The 17649-nt window shown below is 39.8% G+C and overlaps 1 protein-coding gene across 2 annotated transcripts in view; it reads right to left on the bottom strand.

Moving 5' to 3' along the window:
• Positions 1-17649, bottom strand: part of ZNF704 (zinc finger protein 704) — a 95171-nt gene that overhangs the window by 72966 nt on the left and 4556 nt on the right. For both annotated transcript variants that reach the window (XM_040082219.2, XM_040082129.2), the window contains exon 2: positions 3657-3904. In XM_040082219.2, the coding sequence (XP_039938153.1) occupies positions 3657-3883 (227 nt within the window). In that variant the 5' untranslated portion in view covers positions 3884-3904. The remainder of the gene's footprint in view (positions 1-3656; positions 3905-17649) is intronic.

The following is a 17649-nucleotide window of genomic DNA, read 5'->3' as shown; positions in this document are numbered from 1 at the left end:
ACACGGTACTTTCAGGTCATCTAGCAGAAGACTAACAAAAGAAAATCTTATTATTTATTCAAATGCACCTACCCATCAGAGGGGTAGAAGTGATGCCTGCCTAGTGCGTTCTGGAACACCTAAAAGGACCTCCTCTGACTCTAATGCATTTAAGTTCTGAAGGGTTTCCAGCTACCACTGGTCAAGACACTTCAGTCTTAGAAGGCCTTTAACACTACCACCATTTTTAGACATTTATTCTCACATTTAACTCAAAAAAACAAAACCACCCACCCTTCTATCCTCATTCTTCCAAGAGGGAGAAGCCATTCTGCCTCTAGAAGTGCACTGGGTCCCCCCTCACATCTTCATAGCCACTGTATCAGCAGTCCAGGTGCTTTCATGTCTTTTTTACTGATATGCTTTGGAACTATGTGTCCATGATGCTAAGTAACTGAAGAAAATACAAATGAGCAAGAAGGTCCTGTTAACTTCCACACCTCTGCCTACTGGGGACATCATCTCTGATTACATGTGACCTCTACAGATGTAGCTATCTGAAATACTGGCAGACCTGGGCTTGCTTCTGCCCACCAGACAAGATGATTAGTCCCACAGTGATAGCACTCTTTTTTTACAAAATGGCCTTTCACTACTCAGATAGATGGATCTGGCTGTGTTTGATTGCTGCTGTTTAAACTGGAGATCAACCAAAAGTGTGTTTTCCTCTCTTCTACAGATAACATCTCAATTCTCAGCGAAAACTGCAGTTCAAAGCCAGACTCCTTTTTCCAAGACTGCAGTCCTTTTTGTATCAAAACTGACAATACATTTAATATTTAAAGGTAAAATAAAGAATTTGAGTTTCCTCATTATATCAAATAATTGATTTGCTCAAGCTGAATAGTTTCATTTATGCATATCTGCATTTCAGAAGAAGGAACATGATTTAGCTCAGATAAATTTTGTTCAAAATGACCAAATGGAGAAAAAAGGGAAAGAAATAATGCTGTTAACTGTCATTTCATTTCTTGAATTCCAAAAATAAAAATCATTATGAAAAAGTCATGATCTCCTCCTGTCTTAATCCAAAAGACACTTTCAGTACAGGATATAACATTGAGAGAAATATCTGTAGCATTTCTCAAAATGAAATAAAAATGTAAACAATGAACTTAAAAATTCTGCATCCAATAAAATATTTTACTATAGTTTCCATGCACCTGACTACCAATCATACAGAACACCAGGACCCAGTGAAGATATTTTCGAATTTCTAAAATTTCAGAGTCTATAAGCAATAATGAAAGCCCTGAAGCTGAATGCCTCCAAGAAACATTATGCTGGTGTTTTGTTGGACTGTTAATTAATTTAGATACAGCGCCTCACAAAGATTTCCATTCTTATTCATTGAGATCCTTAAAAACAGCTAAGAAGGGACCGTGTTTCATTTTGTGGTCAAAATGAAGTATATTTATCCACCTCTTAACAGCTCTTTTGCAAACACTTTTTCAGAGCTCTTTTGTACATACTCATATGCCTCTGGTAATAACGAATCTGAAACTATGATAAACTTCTGTCTCAAAATCACTTACATACTATCACGGGTTTAGTTGAATATTGCAAAATTTAATTTTATTTTTCACTTTGGCATCTGAAGTGAAATGGGTTCCACTCAGTTCCACTAAGGTTTTAAAACAAAATAAATAGCAAGCTTCATTTTCACTTATTACTACATACATCCTCTTTACAAAATAAAAAATTTGTGGGTATAGGTAGCAATACGAAATTAAAACTGTATTAAACTCCTTATTTGTCCCATATAATTGTAAACATTATCTGATTAATTCAAGATGACCTTCCACAACTGTGTATAATAAAACTGCGAAGGAGGGTGGATTTCCTCATCAGAAGAGAGGACAGTTGACCCAACGAGTCCTGCCAGAAGGCAAAGGAACAAGGAATTCACCTCTGGGGAGCATGCAACTCTCTCAGCATAGTCCTAGACAGAAGACTGGAAGGGGCCTTAGAAAGAGGCAAGAAAGTTTAAATGCATGTAGTCTTCTTGGAGAACACGACTTAGAGATCAAACTGTGCTGCTGAGGAAGGGAGACGGGGTGCTCCCCTTCATTACAACAGCAAATATTTAGAAAGATCTCCAAGCAAAGGTTTAAGTGCTCTTCCTGCCACTTGTGAACAAACGGCCCAATAATTCACCTCAGTTTCAAAGCAATACTTGAGTTTGACTGGAAACATGTAGTAAAATGATCAAAACCTTTATTATGCCATTGAACATAAATTCCAGGTTTCTTTCCTACTTCATTCTTTTATTCTACTAATGCAAGAGCTCAACCTGCATGTCTGAAAACACACAACAACATAACACAGCAATTTTTATGCTCCCCACAAAATACATGCAGATGGAAACAACAACTTCAGAGGACACCTTTGCAAGTGAACTTATTCCCTATCATCTTCAGTATCCTGTGCTCACAGCTGGTGTCACAATCAGCCTTCAGAAGGCATTAAAAATGTTTATTCATCCTCTTTTCCAGCTCATTGTGGAAAAGACAGCCATCCCTCCAAGGATGATCTCATAGCTATAGAAAAGGGGAGCTCAACTACTGCTTCAAGTGGATTATCTGCATGAAGTCACACAAAAATGCACTTAAACCCTGTACCTTAGCAGCCTGGGTTGTTAAATGGAAATGCTAACATATGGTTTGAGCAGAAGGTTAGCCTAGGTGACTTCCTGAGGTCCCTCCTGACCTACATTTTCTTGTGATCTTATTTGCTTTGAGACACACAGGATGAATGAGAAAGGCACTCAAACATTACAAGGTTGATTACTAGTGAAAACCTCAAGTATCCTAATATTTTCAAGGTTTTAATACATAGCTTTTTACTATATATATATGGGGGGAAAAATCCTGTAAAAATGCAAGTGACATGTATGACAGCCAGAGGAAAACATCAAGTCATCCTGTTCTGGATGATGTGGTAGAACCTGCTGGTTATGTTGGTTTTCAGAAAGCCAGCAAACTGAAGAACTACACATCTGTTTTGACTACAAAATTTTTAAGTGGAATCATGAACTTGAAAGGTCTTTTACTGAATTATGTGCAAGTAAATTTACCAGGCAGACTAAACAGAAATCTTTACAGACCGACTGATGCTAATATGAACAAGAAAAAGAAAAAGCACTTGTCACCTTGCAACACAGAATATCCAATGAGTATAATGTGTCTGCAAGTATGAAAGTAAAAAAAAAAAAATTGAAAAGTAAATTGCTAGCAGGTAAGATGATTCTGTGTCTAATTTAGAAGATTACTTCTCAGGGTGAAGCTGAGTCAACAATCTCTTCCCCTTAAGACACATCCTCTTCTCCAAGTAGCACAGCTGCAGCACATTCTAAAAGCAAAAAAAATGCAATAGCAATACAAAGTCCTACTCTACAGATGCTCTCACTTTCTGCTACTGGTTTTTCGTTTCCTAGCAAATCTCTCAAATAGGAAGGTTGTGACTGACTTTGGACTGCCTGGTCACAAACACTAGCCTTAGCAGTTCATAGTGCTGTTTACCAAACTTGTATCTAATATCCCATTAAAAAAATGGTAGGGAAGAAAAAGGAATAAAGCTTAAAACAAAACACAACAAAAAAAACCAACTCTCTTTACCTTACTGGAGGCACATCAATATTTGAAGAAACAACCTTGCGCTTCTGTTCCAGAAGACAAACAGAACGAGTGTTTTCCTTTTCATATTCATGAGCTCTGTTTAGTTTTTTGGTCTCTGCTGTTTTTAAATCTTCCTCCTTTGTGGTGAACAGGAGAAACTGTTGGTCTGACAGTTTTCGACTGATGTCACTTTTTACATCCTCCTGTTGAAATGCATGGAAGGTCATTTCACGCTTGATGTTGGCTGCCTGAAAAATTGAAAGCAATTATTACATTTTCCTCTAATTCTCCTAAAATGGGAAACAACTCACTACCCACAGGAATTTACCTTCTAATTAATTATTTGAATTAGTAAACACCGTTTCTTTATCCTTCATAAATTCTGAAACTGCCATTAATTTCTCAAAAATGTTGAAGACTATCCAGGAATATAAGAAATTTTTGTCCATTTGATAAAACTATCAACCTCTTTATGTTACATCAAAAAGGTATTTGAATTAGAATGTCAGAAACCAGAATATAAACAACATATCTTTAATGCACACACGTCTGTGCTGCACAGCTATACAAAAGAAACCCTAGCTGCCTTCCTGCTAAAATTCCAGGAGAAAAAGTCAGAATTCTTCCAAATTAAATATAACCAAAAAATTAAATTGCTTCCTACAGGCACATACTGGATTCTTTAAAAGCTGTATTTGTAAGTAAGACTTTTTCCAGGAGCAGAAAAGTAATTTGCTATGATCGAACTCATCTTCCAGAAGGCAGAGGGGGAACAAGTGATGGCACAGGATCTCTGTGAGGAATCCATCCAGCAACAGTGAGCAGGGACACACACCCAGGAGCAATGCCAGGTTGTCTCTTCCTGCCAGCACTTTCCATATCTTCAAGTTTGCTGCTTCCCATAAGAAATTACTTCTCAAGTAAACAGGCGTCTTAACAAATACACTACCACTCTGGAATACAATGTGCTGGTGTTTATAAAGCAAACTATTGCAGGGTTGCAGGGAAGACCCTGAAAACTCATCAGAACAAGCCATTCCATCTTCCCAGCAAACAAAACAAAGCACAGGACCTAGATTTTCCCGTGAAATCCATTCCCTTCCCCAGCTTCACAGGGGCAGACCTATCTGTCAGGCGACCCCTTCAACCAACCCAAACAGCCAAGCACAACACAGCCCAACAAAGCGGCAGCTTCTCCTGCCTCAAGCAGAGGTACTTCCACAACACATGCACTTGCTTGGAGAAATCCCGGTGCCTTCTTGAGCTAGCAAACTGGATTTTAAAATATCTGTAAACTATTGCTGATCTTTACAGTGGAGATAGCCAAGCTGCATTGTCCTCAGATAGTAACAGTGCCAATGAACTGAAATTCTTATGTCCACTCTTCCAACTTACTCCTCCTTTTCATCATCCAAAAAAAATTGATCAATGTATTTGTGTGTATATTTATGCATTAAAATATATTCCTCTCTCCACAGATCTCTGTTTGTAAATTTCAAACCTTGGCAGCTATAAAAACGGTGCAAGGACTTTTAAGTTCACAGGAAAGACATACTTGCCAAAGTACTTTTGCAGTATTCTATAAAGTGTATCGCATCATTAACACATAATTATTTAGGACTGATGATTTAATTGTTTCTAGTGCTTCCACTAAGAGGCTTTTAGCAGTCACTTCAAGAACAAAACAAGAGTTATTACTCTAAAAACGTAAACAGTAGAAAGAATTAGACACTTTACACTTCTTCACACACAAACAGATGACACATTACCAAGAAAATCTGCCTGGAAGACAAAACACTCAGCATGTGATCACACAGAATTAGGAGAAAACATATAAACAACACAAACTGAATTCTGATTTAGTGATTTTTTTAAAAAAATTCTTAGATTTACAATAAGCCTTTTTCTGAGTGCCTGAGAATCTCTGAGAAACTGAGAGGCTGCTGCCTTCAATTTTCATTACAACTGACTTATAAAGTAATGCACTGAGGTAACAAAAAAGCCTGAAAATACCCGAATTCCAATATCCAGCCCCTAGAAATTATGTAATGCCAAACAAGGGTTTATGTAAGGCTTGAATTCCATCCCCTCCACTGCAGCATGGTCTCCCCTTGCATGACCACACCTCCCTTCCTCCCTGCCCAGGATTTCCACCTCATCCGGTGCGGAGGACGGTTCTGAGCGGGTAGGAGCAGCTCCGCCCGCTGTGCATGGCAGCGGTGCAGATGTGCACAAGTGCGAGGCAGCACCAGCAGTTGCCTCCTTTCCCTCTACACCCCTTCAGTAGAAAGCGCTGGGAGCATGGGAGAGGGACAGCCTCCCTCATTTCCTGTTCTCCACTGCCAGACTGAACTCAGTTTTCATCAGGATGGTTTTAATTATTCTTTTAATGGACTAAGTGCGTGACTTTACCAAAGGAAAAAAGGTATTTTTGTTTTCTATTTACAAAATGTAGGATTTTACTCAGTTGCAGCAAATATATTGTGCTGAGTTTTCTTTACAGACCTAAGTAGCGACGACAGAAGGTTGCAGTCTCTGACTACAGCTGTAAAGTAAAACCAAAACCACAAATAGTGGAATACTTGTACTGTGATATCAGATAATCTATTCTTGTATATCAAATTTATCCACATCCAGTTCAAACACATTTCGTATGTCAAGACGCTGCAATTAATAGTCAGGCCCATGCACACATATGGAAGTGAGGAAAGACAAAAATCACAGAGCAAATGCTCAGATTGCAGAAACAGCTTAGATTCTTCAGCCAATGGACAGGAAAAGCAGAAGACCAAATCCAACGCTTAGACTAACTCTCTTCCTCTCCTTCAGTTTTCAACAGTTGCTTGGAAATACTAACTTCTTTCTAAACTTTCCCTTAGGAGTGACTGCATGTAAGGAATCTTTTCTGCTTTAGACGCAGGTGACCATGAGAGAAAACCAAGAGTTTTGCTTGGTGGGCTTTCTCCAGTGGCTTTCTCGTACTCCACACGGAGCTTTTCTATTTTAATTCATCCATGTCTATGGAAGCCATTTCCACTTGAGACACCTGCCCTGTCTGGAAGTGTATGGTATCTTTTGCTGAAAATCCAACTACCTACACAAGCAGCCATTGATATGAGGAGTGCTGAGGGCCATGGTAATTTGAATGATCAGATTCCTCACTTCCTGGCAGATACATTGATCAATGACCAGGATGCCTCTGATTTCAAGCTCTGCTTCACCAGCACCCATAGTCCAGAGATAACACAGACAATTTCCAATATATCTTTCCAGACAGTTAACTGTTCTATCAGTAACTTTATTTTTTTTTCATAGATCCTTCATATTCTTTTATCCACTTGAGTCTTGTGGTGGTCCTTCAAGACTAGAATGTTTCAGCAAAAATCCTGTGGAAGATCTAGTCCAACTTGTCTAGGCTGGTCTCACAGACAGACAGAAGGTAAAACTTTGACACCATTTTATTTCAGCTTACTTCCAATACTTCACATTTCTCCATCCTTTGCTGTTCTCAGATTCCATGATCATATTATTCCCTAATGGTTCAGCTGTTCTTGTCATCATACCTCCAAGTTTGCCATCTTATTGCCTCCAGTATGAACTGCTGGCAAAACTTCTGTCTTTCCATACACTTGATGAAATATCACTCATACAAGCCATTTGATAATAGGCTATTTTTCTATGCAATTCACTGTGTATTTTCACCCTTAGCCATTAGCAACCTTCAGCTTACTTTCAACAGAGTCCTTTACAACCTGGCCTCAGGCAATCTACATCACTTGGAAGTTCAGCCACAGAAATAGGAGCTATGTACCACCTGTAAATTTAAAAAACTAGCTTTGTTTCTCTCTGCAGTTACCTCCATCTGCCTTTGTCAATTTCCCCCATCACTATTGGGCAAGGGAAACTTTTGATACCCTGCTCCTTAGAAACAACCATATTACCCAAGCCTTCCCTACTGGAACTCAAACATGGGGCAGTGCCAGATCTGAGGTCTGATGTGGCATTACTCCTTCAGTAATCATCCTACAAAAACTGAAAACCATTTTGTGCTTTGGTTTCTAAGTAAAAACTTCATCAAGAAAGCCTTTGAATTTCTGTTTCAAAGTTGTCAAGACAATGGTATATATTTAGATTGAGGGTTTACTTTTAAATTAAGGGGTTTACTTAAAAGCTTGATTCATTATTATTAAATGACAAAGTTTAATAACCCATGTGACAGCTAAATGATCAGCACAGTTACTATTTTCAGCAGTATATTAATAATTTTTCATTGCAAAACCTACCTTAACCTGCCTATAGAAACTTGTAAGTAGTGGTATTTTGTCATAACCAAATTGCTGGTCCTGAACTCCACATCAAGACCACACATTGCAATGCAAGTCCTGTCCAAAATGAGCATGCTTGACACAGACACAAACTGAGGAATTTGAAGAAGTTTTTCAAAAAAGAAGTATTAAAGAAGTATTCCTTACAAATGATGTGCAGGCTGCGATTTTTCAGTCATTTAGGCCTAAACTTATGTGCAGTCAATTTTTGCCCTAGCCAAGAGCACATCCTGATAAGATGCTGACACGGCAGTCAAACCTCACTCTCCTCCAATTTCAGTTAAATTTCAGCTTGCATTTTACCCTGAACAGCAAAAAAATTATTGATCAAAAAGACAACACAGGCACTGAGTTGCCTGTTCAAAGGATCAGCGAACACTAGAATAAGTAGACCTATCACATTTATATCGAAACAAAGAGATTCAGATTTGACAGATTTTGTACGTCAGTCCTTGAGTACAACCTGACTGGACTTTATCATCTTGCCTTGCTTATGGTACACTGCTGCTTAAAAACTGGAGTTATTTATTTTCAAACAGTTCACTAGCATTTAACAGGCACTAAGATATCTGTGTTTCCTATACAATGGAAAACATTAAACTCTCAAGAATATTAGCATTATTTGCCTCTATGTGACCCAACTGTATGGAAATACATCTTCAAATGTGAAAACTAACTCCTACCCATATTCCTTCAAATTTCCTATTTTTTTGGTGCAGAACCTGTGGATTCAGGTGGCACAGCAGGAATAAAAACGTAATTCTCTAACAGGCTTTGTAATACACTACACAGACAGAAGGAAATACAACAAACTATTGAAAAAAATTGCCACACCACATACCACGCCTACTTTGCCGACAGGTTTATAAACAACTCAAGGGCTGGTTTCCACATGGCAGCTGCCCAGCACAACAGAGCACTGCCTCCCACCCCCCTGTGACTCGACGCAGCACCTTCCATGAATCTACACCAGATGAAGATCTTACCACAGGTGTGACTGCATCTGCCTGCCAAGAAACAGACCTGCAATCACAGCCTCGGCAGAGGGATGCTTGCAGCTCACTGTCGGGCAGCACAGCAGTGAGAGCTCAGCAGCCCCCCTTAACCTTCTGGAGGGACACTGGCTAACTTCTGTTTCTCATAATGTCTGCTGGGATCTGGAAGGACTAAGACATATGACAAAGTTGAGCATGTCCCTTCCAAGGCACACTTTGAATCTTAGAGGACTGTGTAAAGTAAATGATCTTCCAACTGTGGCCTATTTTGTACCATTATGTTTTGTTCATACAGTTAACAAAGCTAATTTTACAATAAAAGCAAAGAAATACCTCTAAAAACCAATAAAACTGTTTTACAAGGGAGAAGCAAATATCTGTAGAAAAGCTGACTGCATCCAAAGCTCCCTATAAACAAACACACTAGTGGAAATACATTTCAGGAAACTAGCTTAGAGTAATCCCACTTTATCTTAATAATCCTGAAGCCATTGTCATGTTTCCATTTTTGTACAAGCTTCTTTTTCTCCCCCAACCCATAAGGCGGTATTTCCTTTACTTACAGACCACTGTAACTGGACTCAACTCCAGTGTCACTTCATTCCAAAAACAAGACTCCACACAAGCCACACTGGGCTGTTTTCCAGAGTGGGAGAGGCAGGCTTGGGGGGTGGTGGTATGTGTGTGGGGGCATAACATGCTAATTAAAAAACACATACCACAAAACCCCACCCCACCAGCGATCACTCAACTCACTGCTCCAATTCTGGCTATATGCATTGTCAATAGATAAATAACTTTAACTTAACAGTGAGTCCTAGGCCTATGCACAATATTAACACTACATAGCTGATAAAGAAGACACAGTTTTGGATGTAGATTTTTGATTTCCATCGGATTTACTGTGTAATCAGTTGATCTAATTCCATCAAAAAACTCTTTAGATTAAACACCAATTAAAAAACCACCAGATTAGACAGATTAGCTACGATAGGGTTTAGCACCAGCCAACCTGCTGTATAACTCTGATGCTTTTCATAAACAATTTTGTGATTCTGGCTTTGTGACCACCTCTTTCAGTTTTCTGAAACAGATGTAATCATCCTAAGTGTTTGGGACTGCCAACAAAACTTCCCAACTGGAAAGAAAACAAAAGTCCAAGGATTTTTTTTTTTTTTTAATTAAACAAGGCTTTAGCAACATTTTTGATCCATTACAGAACAAACAGGCAGCTCAATGGGGAAGTGAAAGAAGGAATCAATATATTTCAGCCTAGCATGTTAATGGGAAACAAGAATGAAATGTGTATATGTAACATGACATGCATTTAAAATGTTCAGCCAAAACAAGAGCTCAATAACTGCAAGACCCCTTTCAGGCCAGCCTGAACAGCCAGCCGATGCTCAAGGGACAGAGAGATAAGCCACTTCTCTCAACAAGAAAGAAATCAGGAATAAAGTTCACAGCAAGCAAAAATGATAAACACCAAACCCACTATCAAAATTAAATGCAAGTAAAAATTATTTAAATTAAATCCCTGGAAGGACAAAGATTTTGGTTCACTCATAATGCTTCGTACAATATTTTCAGTTCAGGTTCCTGTTACAGAGGGGTTTTTTTACATGAAAAGGCTCCAATTTTTGACATTCTAAAAGTGTCCTCACTGGAAGGAAAGAATGCATCAAATTTCCATTTTGCCAGAAATCTCTATTCATGCTGGAACACAAAGAGATAAGACAGATTCTCGTAATGATGCTTGGAAATAATCTGCCCTGAATTTCAATGTATTATTACATTTTTGAGTATACTTTGCATTTAATTACTCACTTCAACAGCAGTTGCTCATTACACATAAATCACATCAATCTAATCACTCTAAGCTTTTATAAATTGTTGGTCTTTAACAATATAGAAGATAATGCATTTTAAGGTCACTCTAAGTGTTCTTTACAATATATAGTACACATTCATGTACAGTAATGTACTATTTATCTTCAACCAGGCTAGGACAAAGTCCCTATCTTCATTTGACTGAGTATAAAAACCATCCATAGAATATATTTTCTATGTATTAAAACACAATTCTAAGCATTTTAAGTCGCCTGGATTCACAATAGAGTGTTATGCAGCAAGAACTGGAGTCAGCAAGAAGTTTCTACCCTCCCATCATCCTCACATGTATGTCAGCACTTACCTGGCTAAACCTAAGCCATCTACAAAACCCACATATGCCAGCACTAGTTTAAGGTGTTTCTGAGTTATAGAGAACATACCCAGATGAATGACAGAAACTTTTACTCCCACATTTGAAATCCAGTACCCAGCCATAGGTAGCCGTTGTACTCCAAATAAAACCACCACCAACTTCTTACATCTGAAATACTGCACTAACTGGCACAGGATGCAAAAGTGTTATTAAAAGTGGACAGAAAGGTCTTACTCAGATTACAAGGGGAGACAGCAAGGAACACTGGGAATTCAAAGTCCTTTCCATACACCATTTTCAGGCCTGAACAAAAATTATTCCGAGATATTTGTGCTTTTTTCTCTCTAACACATCAACAAATTAATGAAGATGTGGAGGTATGGTAGCTTCCTTTCCCATCCCATTTGCAGGTAGAGTAAGTTCCTCACAGAAAAGTACATGACATAACTTCTAACATTACCAGACACCAACCAGTAAGAGTTACCAAATTTTAATACTAATTACTCAAAGTGTGCATCTTCAAAATTTGCTTGCAATGTTTAAGTCTCGAAGAAATAACTCTGTGCTCTGTGTCCTGGCTATACTGTGCACACAGGAGTGTGACCTGCAGTCGCCCCCCCTGCAAACTTGGTTACCTGGGTTCCAATTGGACATTGGCCCCCAGGCTTGGCATTTCTAACAGGATCTAAGCAGAGCTATTTCAGCCCTGTTTTCCTTTTCTTAAATAAAACAAGTGCCTGAGAAACACATTGCCTCGAAACATCTAAAAATATAGACGCTACCTTGGAAAGCCTTAAACAGGAGGGAAGTGGAGGGTCAGAGTTGCAAAAAAACAGGTTCATTTTTTTATTTAGGAATTCTGTTGCTTCAGTCTTTGCCAAGCATGCTCACCACTGAGTGCTTGGTACTCTACCATGCTTTTAGCAGGACTTGCAGGATGGGAACGGGCAGTCATAATTGCCTTCCCAATTACTGGTTGCACAAAAAGCGAATTTAAAATTAACTAAACCAATTATCACGTTTTTTCTCACAAGGACCTACGTGCCTGGCCCTGCAAGTGGGAAGGAAGGGTTCCTGCCAGGCAGCAGGTTCCCCTCACCTCTCCTGCAGTGAAAGCAGTGTAAGCAATGCCCAGTGCCACCACAGCAACCTGTGGCCACACAGAGAACAGATGAGGGCCTGGAAATGTGTGCCCTGGGCTGGCCAAGGAGAAGAGAAGGAGAAAAGAGGTGGATATACTTGGGTCTTGCTGGTCACCTCTGGGGAAGCTGAAAACCCCCTGAAATTGGAGATAAAACCAAGCATGCTAATTTGGGATAGCAGGGAAGTTCAAATAAATCTTTTTCTGTTCTTATTTCTACTGCATTACTAGATGTACTTCCAAGCTGCAAGTAGTGAGCAACATCAAACCCAATGCACTGCCTGAAATATCATGTCAGGGTATTTTCTATGGTATGCCTATGAATATCTATTTTCTATGAAATTGTGATTTTACTTGTAAGAGATGCAAAAAGGGTCCCAGAACCCAGTGATAAAGTACCTACAGTCTTTGCTATCCCTAATTTTGATACTGTCTAGATTAAAAAGTTGTACACAACAGCTTATGTAGCTTAATACAGTCTTGTGTGTGGGCTGTCTAACTGATTTATCAATATGGACTTTACTAGCTGAATTTCATGTACAAATAAAATAACTGTTTCAGGACCATTGCTGAAAAATGTACAAGACACTCCCCTTGCTTCTCTCTTCATCTATGAGCTGGTGGTCTGGGATTAGTAAGGATGGCAGCAGCTCAAAGAAGTACTACCACTTCTATAATTTCATTCAGGATCAAGCAACTCAGAGCCCACAAAAATCAAACTATAGAGGCAGTGGGGAACTCCTCACACTTCGTAGAAAGTTTTGGAAATCTGCCTCACTGCTCCTCAGGAAAAGAACCCTAACTGGTTCATCTGCATTTGAAAGCCCTCCTCCTCTTGACTGGATAGAGATATATAGCAGGATATTTTTAGTGAAAATAAAACCAGGTGGCTTTATTTTCAAGATCTCTTGCAATTAAGATAACAAGGTGTGAGATTTCTGAGGTCAAAACTTATTGTCACACTTTGAAACCAGCCACCTGAGATGGAAAAGGGTATGGAAATGCAATCCATTTGCCTTTACATCATGGGACTTTGCTCTTCTTTATTAGGTTGTTTAAATTATAGCGTTTCATTGAAATTAAACCAAGGTAGTTCATAGATGTATGCAACTGTTTTACTTCTGAATGAAAGAGGTGCTCTGAATGAAAGGGCCAGTACTGATCCCTGATGCTGAAAGCCTGGAGGACATATTACGACAAAAATTAAGCACAAATCCTTATCTCCTCTAACTGATCTTGAGCCTGCAAGTAGAAAGCACGATCCCTCAGCGGAGTAGAACAAGCAAGAAGCACTGCCTCCAGCAGCAGATTCTCCCAAGTCTGGGTTCAGCTTGAGACAACAACATGTAGCAGTTTTTCTGTTCAGATTAGGAGAGGTGCCAAAAAAGGAGTTTATTTTTGTGTCTGACTATACAATAAACAGTATCAAAGAGTTACAACTCATTACACTGGAAGGAACAGAACATCATCAGTAAAAACATGCAGAGGCGAAAGGCAACCTTTTCCAGCTGCTCCAGAAAACAGCTCTCTATCAAACCACTGAAGGGATGTATTAACCTCAGGGGAGAAAAGTCTTCACAAAGAACCTCAAGGACCATCAGGCCCAAAGGAAAGCACATGCTTCTGCCACGTAGCTTCTGTGTTCTAAAGGATAAAGGCTTGTTCCATTTCTAACCATCTCTTTCCTCCACATGCCTCTCCTGCTGTATCCCATCTTTTCCTTTGCACTGTCAAGATACTTGGCAAGCCCTTCCTTGATCCACCATAACTGAAGGACACCACAGAGTCCACAGACACTGCTGCACATGTTTTCCACTGTTTCAGTAGCCCACAAAAGCACACCATTAACTCTGGAACAAGCACAAAGCTGCCCGTGAATAACTGGGAGCTGGAAGAAAGATGGAAGGACAGAGAGGGGAATACTTTACCCTTTCTGGAACTGATGAAACATAAATTCCACAAACTCTGTCTGTTTCATGCAGTGCTCAGGCACAAAGTGCTCCACGCCAGCCATGCTGCTGCTCCAGCAGATGGACCTACCAGCATGGAAAAACAAACACCTGCAAGACCAACCACTTCTCTCCTGCTCTGAAAAAGTAAGGACAATTGTCTGAAACAGTGTTAGTCACACATGTTGAAGCAAAATAGCACTGTAAATCCTTAGCAACCACCAATTCACCCTTATTCATGTCACTGCTTTTCTGTATAGCTCTGTAAACCAGATGTGAACGCTTTCCATGGCCTTATAGATCACCACTGACCTAGACTAAAGGCAGCAAGGACTGCCTCACAGTGTTCTCTTTAAAGTATTTTAAAGTAGAAAAATTGGATTTTTGTCCTCTGGAAGTACTCACATTTCCCATCACTGCATTATAGAAAGAAAACTGTTGAGAAATCTGAGGTAAAAAAAGCATGAGAGCTTTTCTACATCTTTTAAAAGGGATATGCATATATACATAAAAGACCAGGTTGGCTCAAATGTTTATCTTGCCAGCTTTACAAAGTCCAGTTTATAGAAGGTGATTGTACAATTTGCTCTCTATGTCAGTATGATGTAGGCATCAGCCACCTTATCTGCTGAAGCAGAAAATAAAATTTAAGTAACCATCCAATCCTAACTGCTTGTTTTAACAGCACTGCCCATCTAAAGTTCAAATAATCTTTTATCCACCATGTAAAAAAATTCATTAAAGGTGGTAAAACACAGAGCTATATAATTTCACATATCAGTATCTGATCACTGAGGCATTTTACCTTTCCTCGGATTCTGTGTTTATAACAGTCTTTTACAATCATTAGGACCACTACGGAAAGGTTTTAGGCTACTAGTAGATTCACACTTGTGTTGAATTAGTTGGGCTGAAATCCTAAATCTGCTTAAACTACCAGGACTTTTCCATCAACTTCAGCTGGGTCAGGATTTTATGGAAATTAGGCTCTGTATGTTTTGCAAAAACACAAATAAAAAGATCTGTATTTTTATTCAAGGTTCAAGCAACAGAAGTTTTTCAGTTTCCTGTCTTCATTAGTTTTGTTGTCAAACAACAAATACCACCCACACATGTACTTTTTAATACAATAAGACAAATGTCACTGCAATAATCATTTGAGATTGGAAAGTTTGGCAAGGTGCCAGACTAGTGAAAGTGATCCCATCACAGATTGTTCAGCAGCAGCAGTGCTATCATTAAATTCCTATGTGCTCTGTTCGGCAACATGCTACACTGAAAAAAATGAACACAAGTTCATTAAATTAAAGCTGATTCCCAGAAGAGCTAATGAACGTTCTTTTCATTCACCTTATATTTCCTGTTCAATTTCTGTAAATAAACAAAAACACTTAAGAGTTTCTCTTTTAACCTACTGTCCATCTGTAGTCTCTGGGCTGGCCTTAAGCTGCAGTATTAGTCAAGCTGCTCACTATTTTTAGAAATAAGCAATTCAAGAATCACTTGAAAGTATTATAAAGCCAATGGGGACTCATTCTGTGGGTGTTAAAAAAAAAAAAAAAAAAAAAAAAGACATCATTGCTCAATCCACAGTAGTATTTACAGAGCAGACACCATCAAGGACCAGCATGCTCCTGGCTGGCCAAGCAGCCAAGCTCTCATCTTGGAGGCATCAATTTATCCCACAGTCTAGTAAGAGCTCTCTGGTGCTCTTGTAACACTGGAATTTCTAATCTAGCAGCTGGAAAAAAAGAGTAGGACTTGAGGGTTCAAAGCTGATTTACAGGATTCTTAGACTTTTCTGTAACCTTGGGTCTGAAGAAAGCTTGGAAGAGCACAGGATCAACAAAGGCACAGATGGTCTGTGCATCTGCACTTGTCACAGGACACTTTACAAATGTTAATTACCAGCCCACGAAAAGCATTTTCTCAATACTTGGTTTTCAGATGAAAAGAAGTCACTTCTATCTCCAAGGAAGACTCAGGGAACTACAGGCTGGCTGGTCAGCCTTACCTCAATCCCCGGGAAGGGATCACAAGGAGGAGTGGATGATACACCCGACAGTCAAGCTGCCATCCAGAGAAACCTTGATCAATTAGAAAAACAAGCCAACAGGAACCTCAAGAAACCCAGCCAGAGGAAATGTGGAGTTCTGGACCTGGGGACGGACAATCCCAGGCAGTAGTTTGTGCTGGAGGCCACCCAATTGGAAAACAGCTTTGTAGAAAAGGCCCTGGGTTCCCAGTGGACACCAAGTTGAACATAAGCCAGCAGTAAGCCCTTGTGGCAAAAAGCTCAACCATGTAATGGACTATATTGGACAAAGTACTGACAGCAGGTGGAGGGAGGTGATCCTACCTCCTTCTACTAAGGCACTGGAGAGGCCACACCTGGAATGACAGGTTCAGTTCTGGGATCCCAAATACAGGAAAGACATGGACATACCACAGAAAGTGCAGCAAAAGGCCACCAGAATGATTTCAACATGGAGAAGAGAAACCTCATCACAACTTTCCAGTACCTCAATGGAACTTACACAAAGGAGGGAGAGGGACTTTTTATATGGGCAGATAGTGAGAGGACAAAGAGCTATGTTTTTTAAACGAAAAGAGGGCATGTTTAGAGTAGCTGTCAGGAAGAAATTCTTTACTCAGAGGCTGGTGAAGCCCTGGAACAGATACCCAGAGATGAGGTGGATGCCCCAGCCCTGAAGTGTTGAAGGCCAAGCTGGGTGGAGCCCTGAGCAACCTGGTCTAGTCAGCGAGTAACATTCTTGCCCACTGCAAGAGGCTTGGAACTAAATTATCTTTAAGGTGCTCTCATTCCAAGCTGTTCTATGATTCTGTGGTTAAGAGACTGGATTATCTCTTCTATGAGGAGAGCTGTGACTTTTCAGCCAGGAGAAGAGAGGGCTTAGGGGAACTTAAAAATGTCTAGAAACACTTGAATGGAGGGAACACAGAGCCAGGCTCTTCTCAGAGGTGCTCAGTGCCAGGACCAGGGGCAGTGGTCACACACTGAAATACAGGAGGTTCCCCCTGAACATCAGGAAACACTTCTTCATTGTGAGGGCAACCCAGCACTGGATCAGGTTGCCCAAACAGGCTGTAGTGCCCTCCTCCTTGAAGACAGTCAAACCCCATCTAGACATGGTCCTGGGCAATCAACTTTACATGACCCTACTGGAGCCAGGGGGTTGGGCCAGGTGATCTCCCAGGGTCCCTTCCCAACTCAAACATTCTGTGACAGAGACTGAGCAGCACATCTCTGTCCACTGGTATGTACTGAATACCTAAAGGCTAATCACTCAAATACTGATCACTCTCAAATGACCTCATTCTAGACTGAAAAGAGTATAGCAAATAAAGATCAGAAC

This window comes from Hirundo rustica, chromosome 1 (genome assembly GCF_015227805.2).
Source record: "Hirundo rustica isolate bHirRus1 chromosome 1, bHirRus1.pri.v3, whole genome shotgun sequence".
Lineage (NCBI taxonomy): Eukaryota > Metazoa > Chordata > Aves > Passeriformes > Hirundinidae > Hirundo > Hirundo rustica.
Note: the sequence above shows the minus strand (reverse complement) of the source record. Positions and strands in the feature narration are given on the sequence as shown.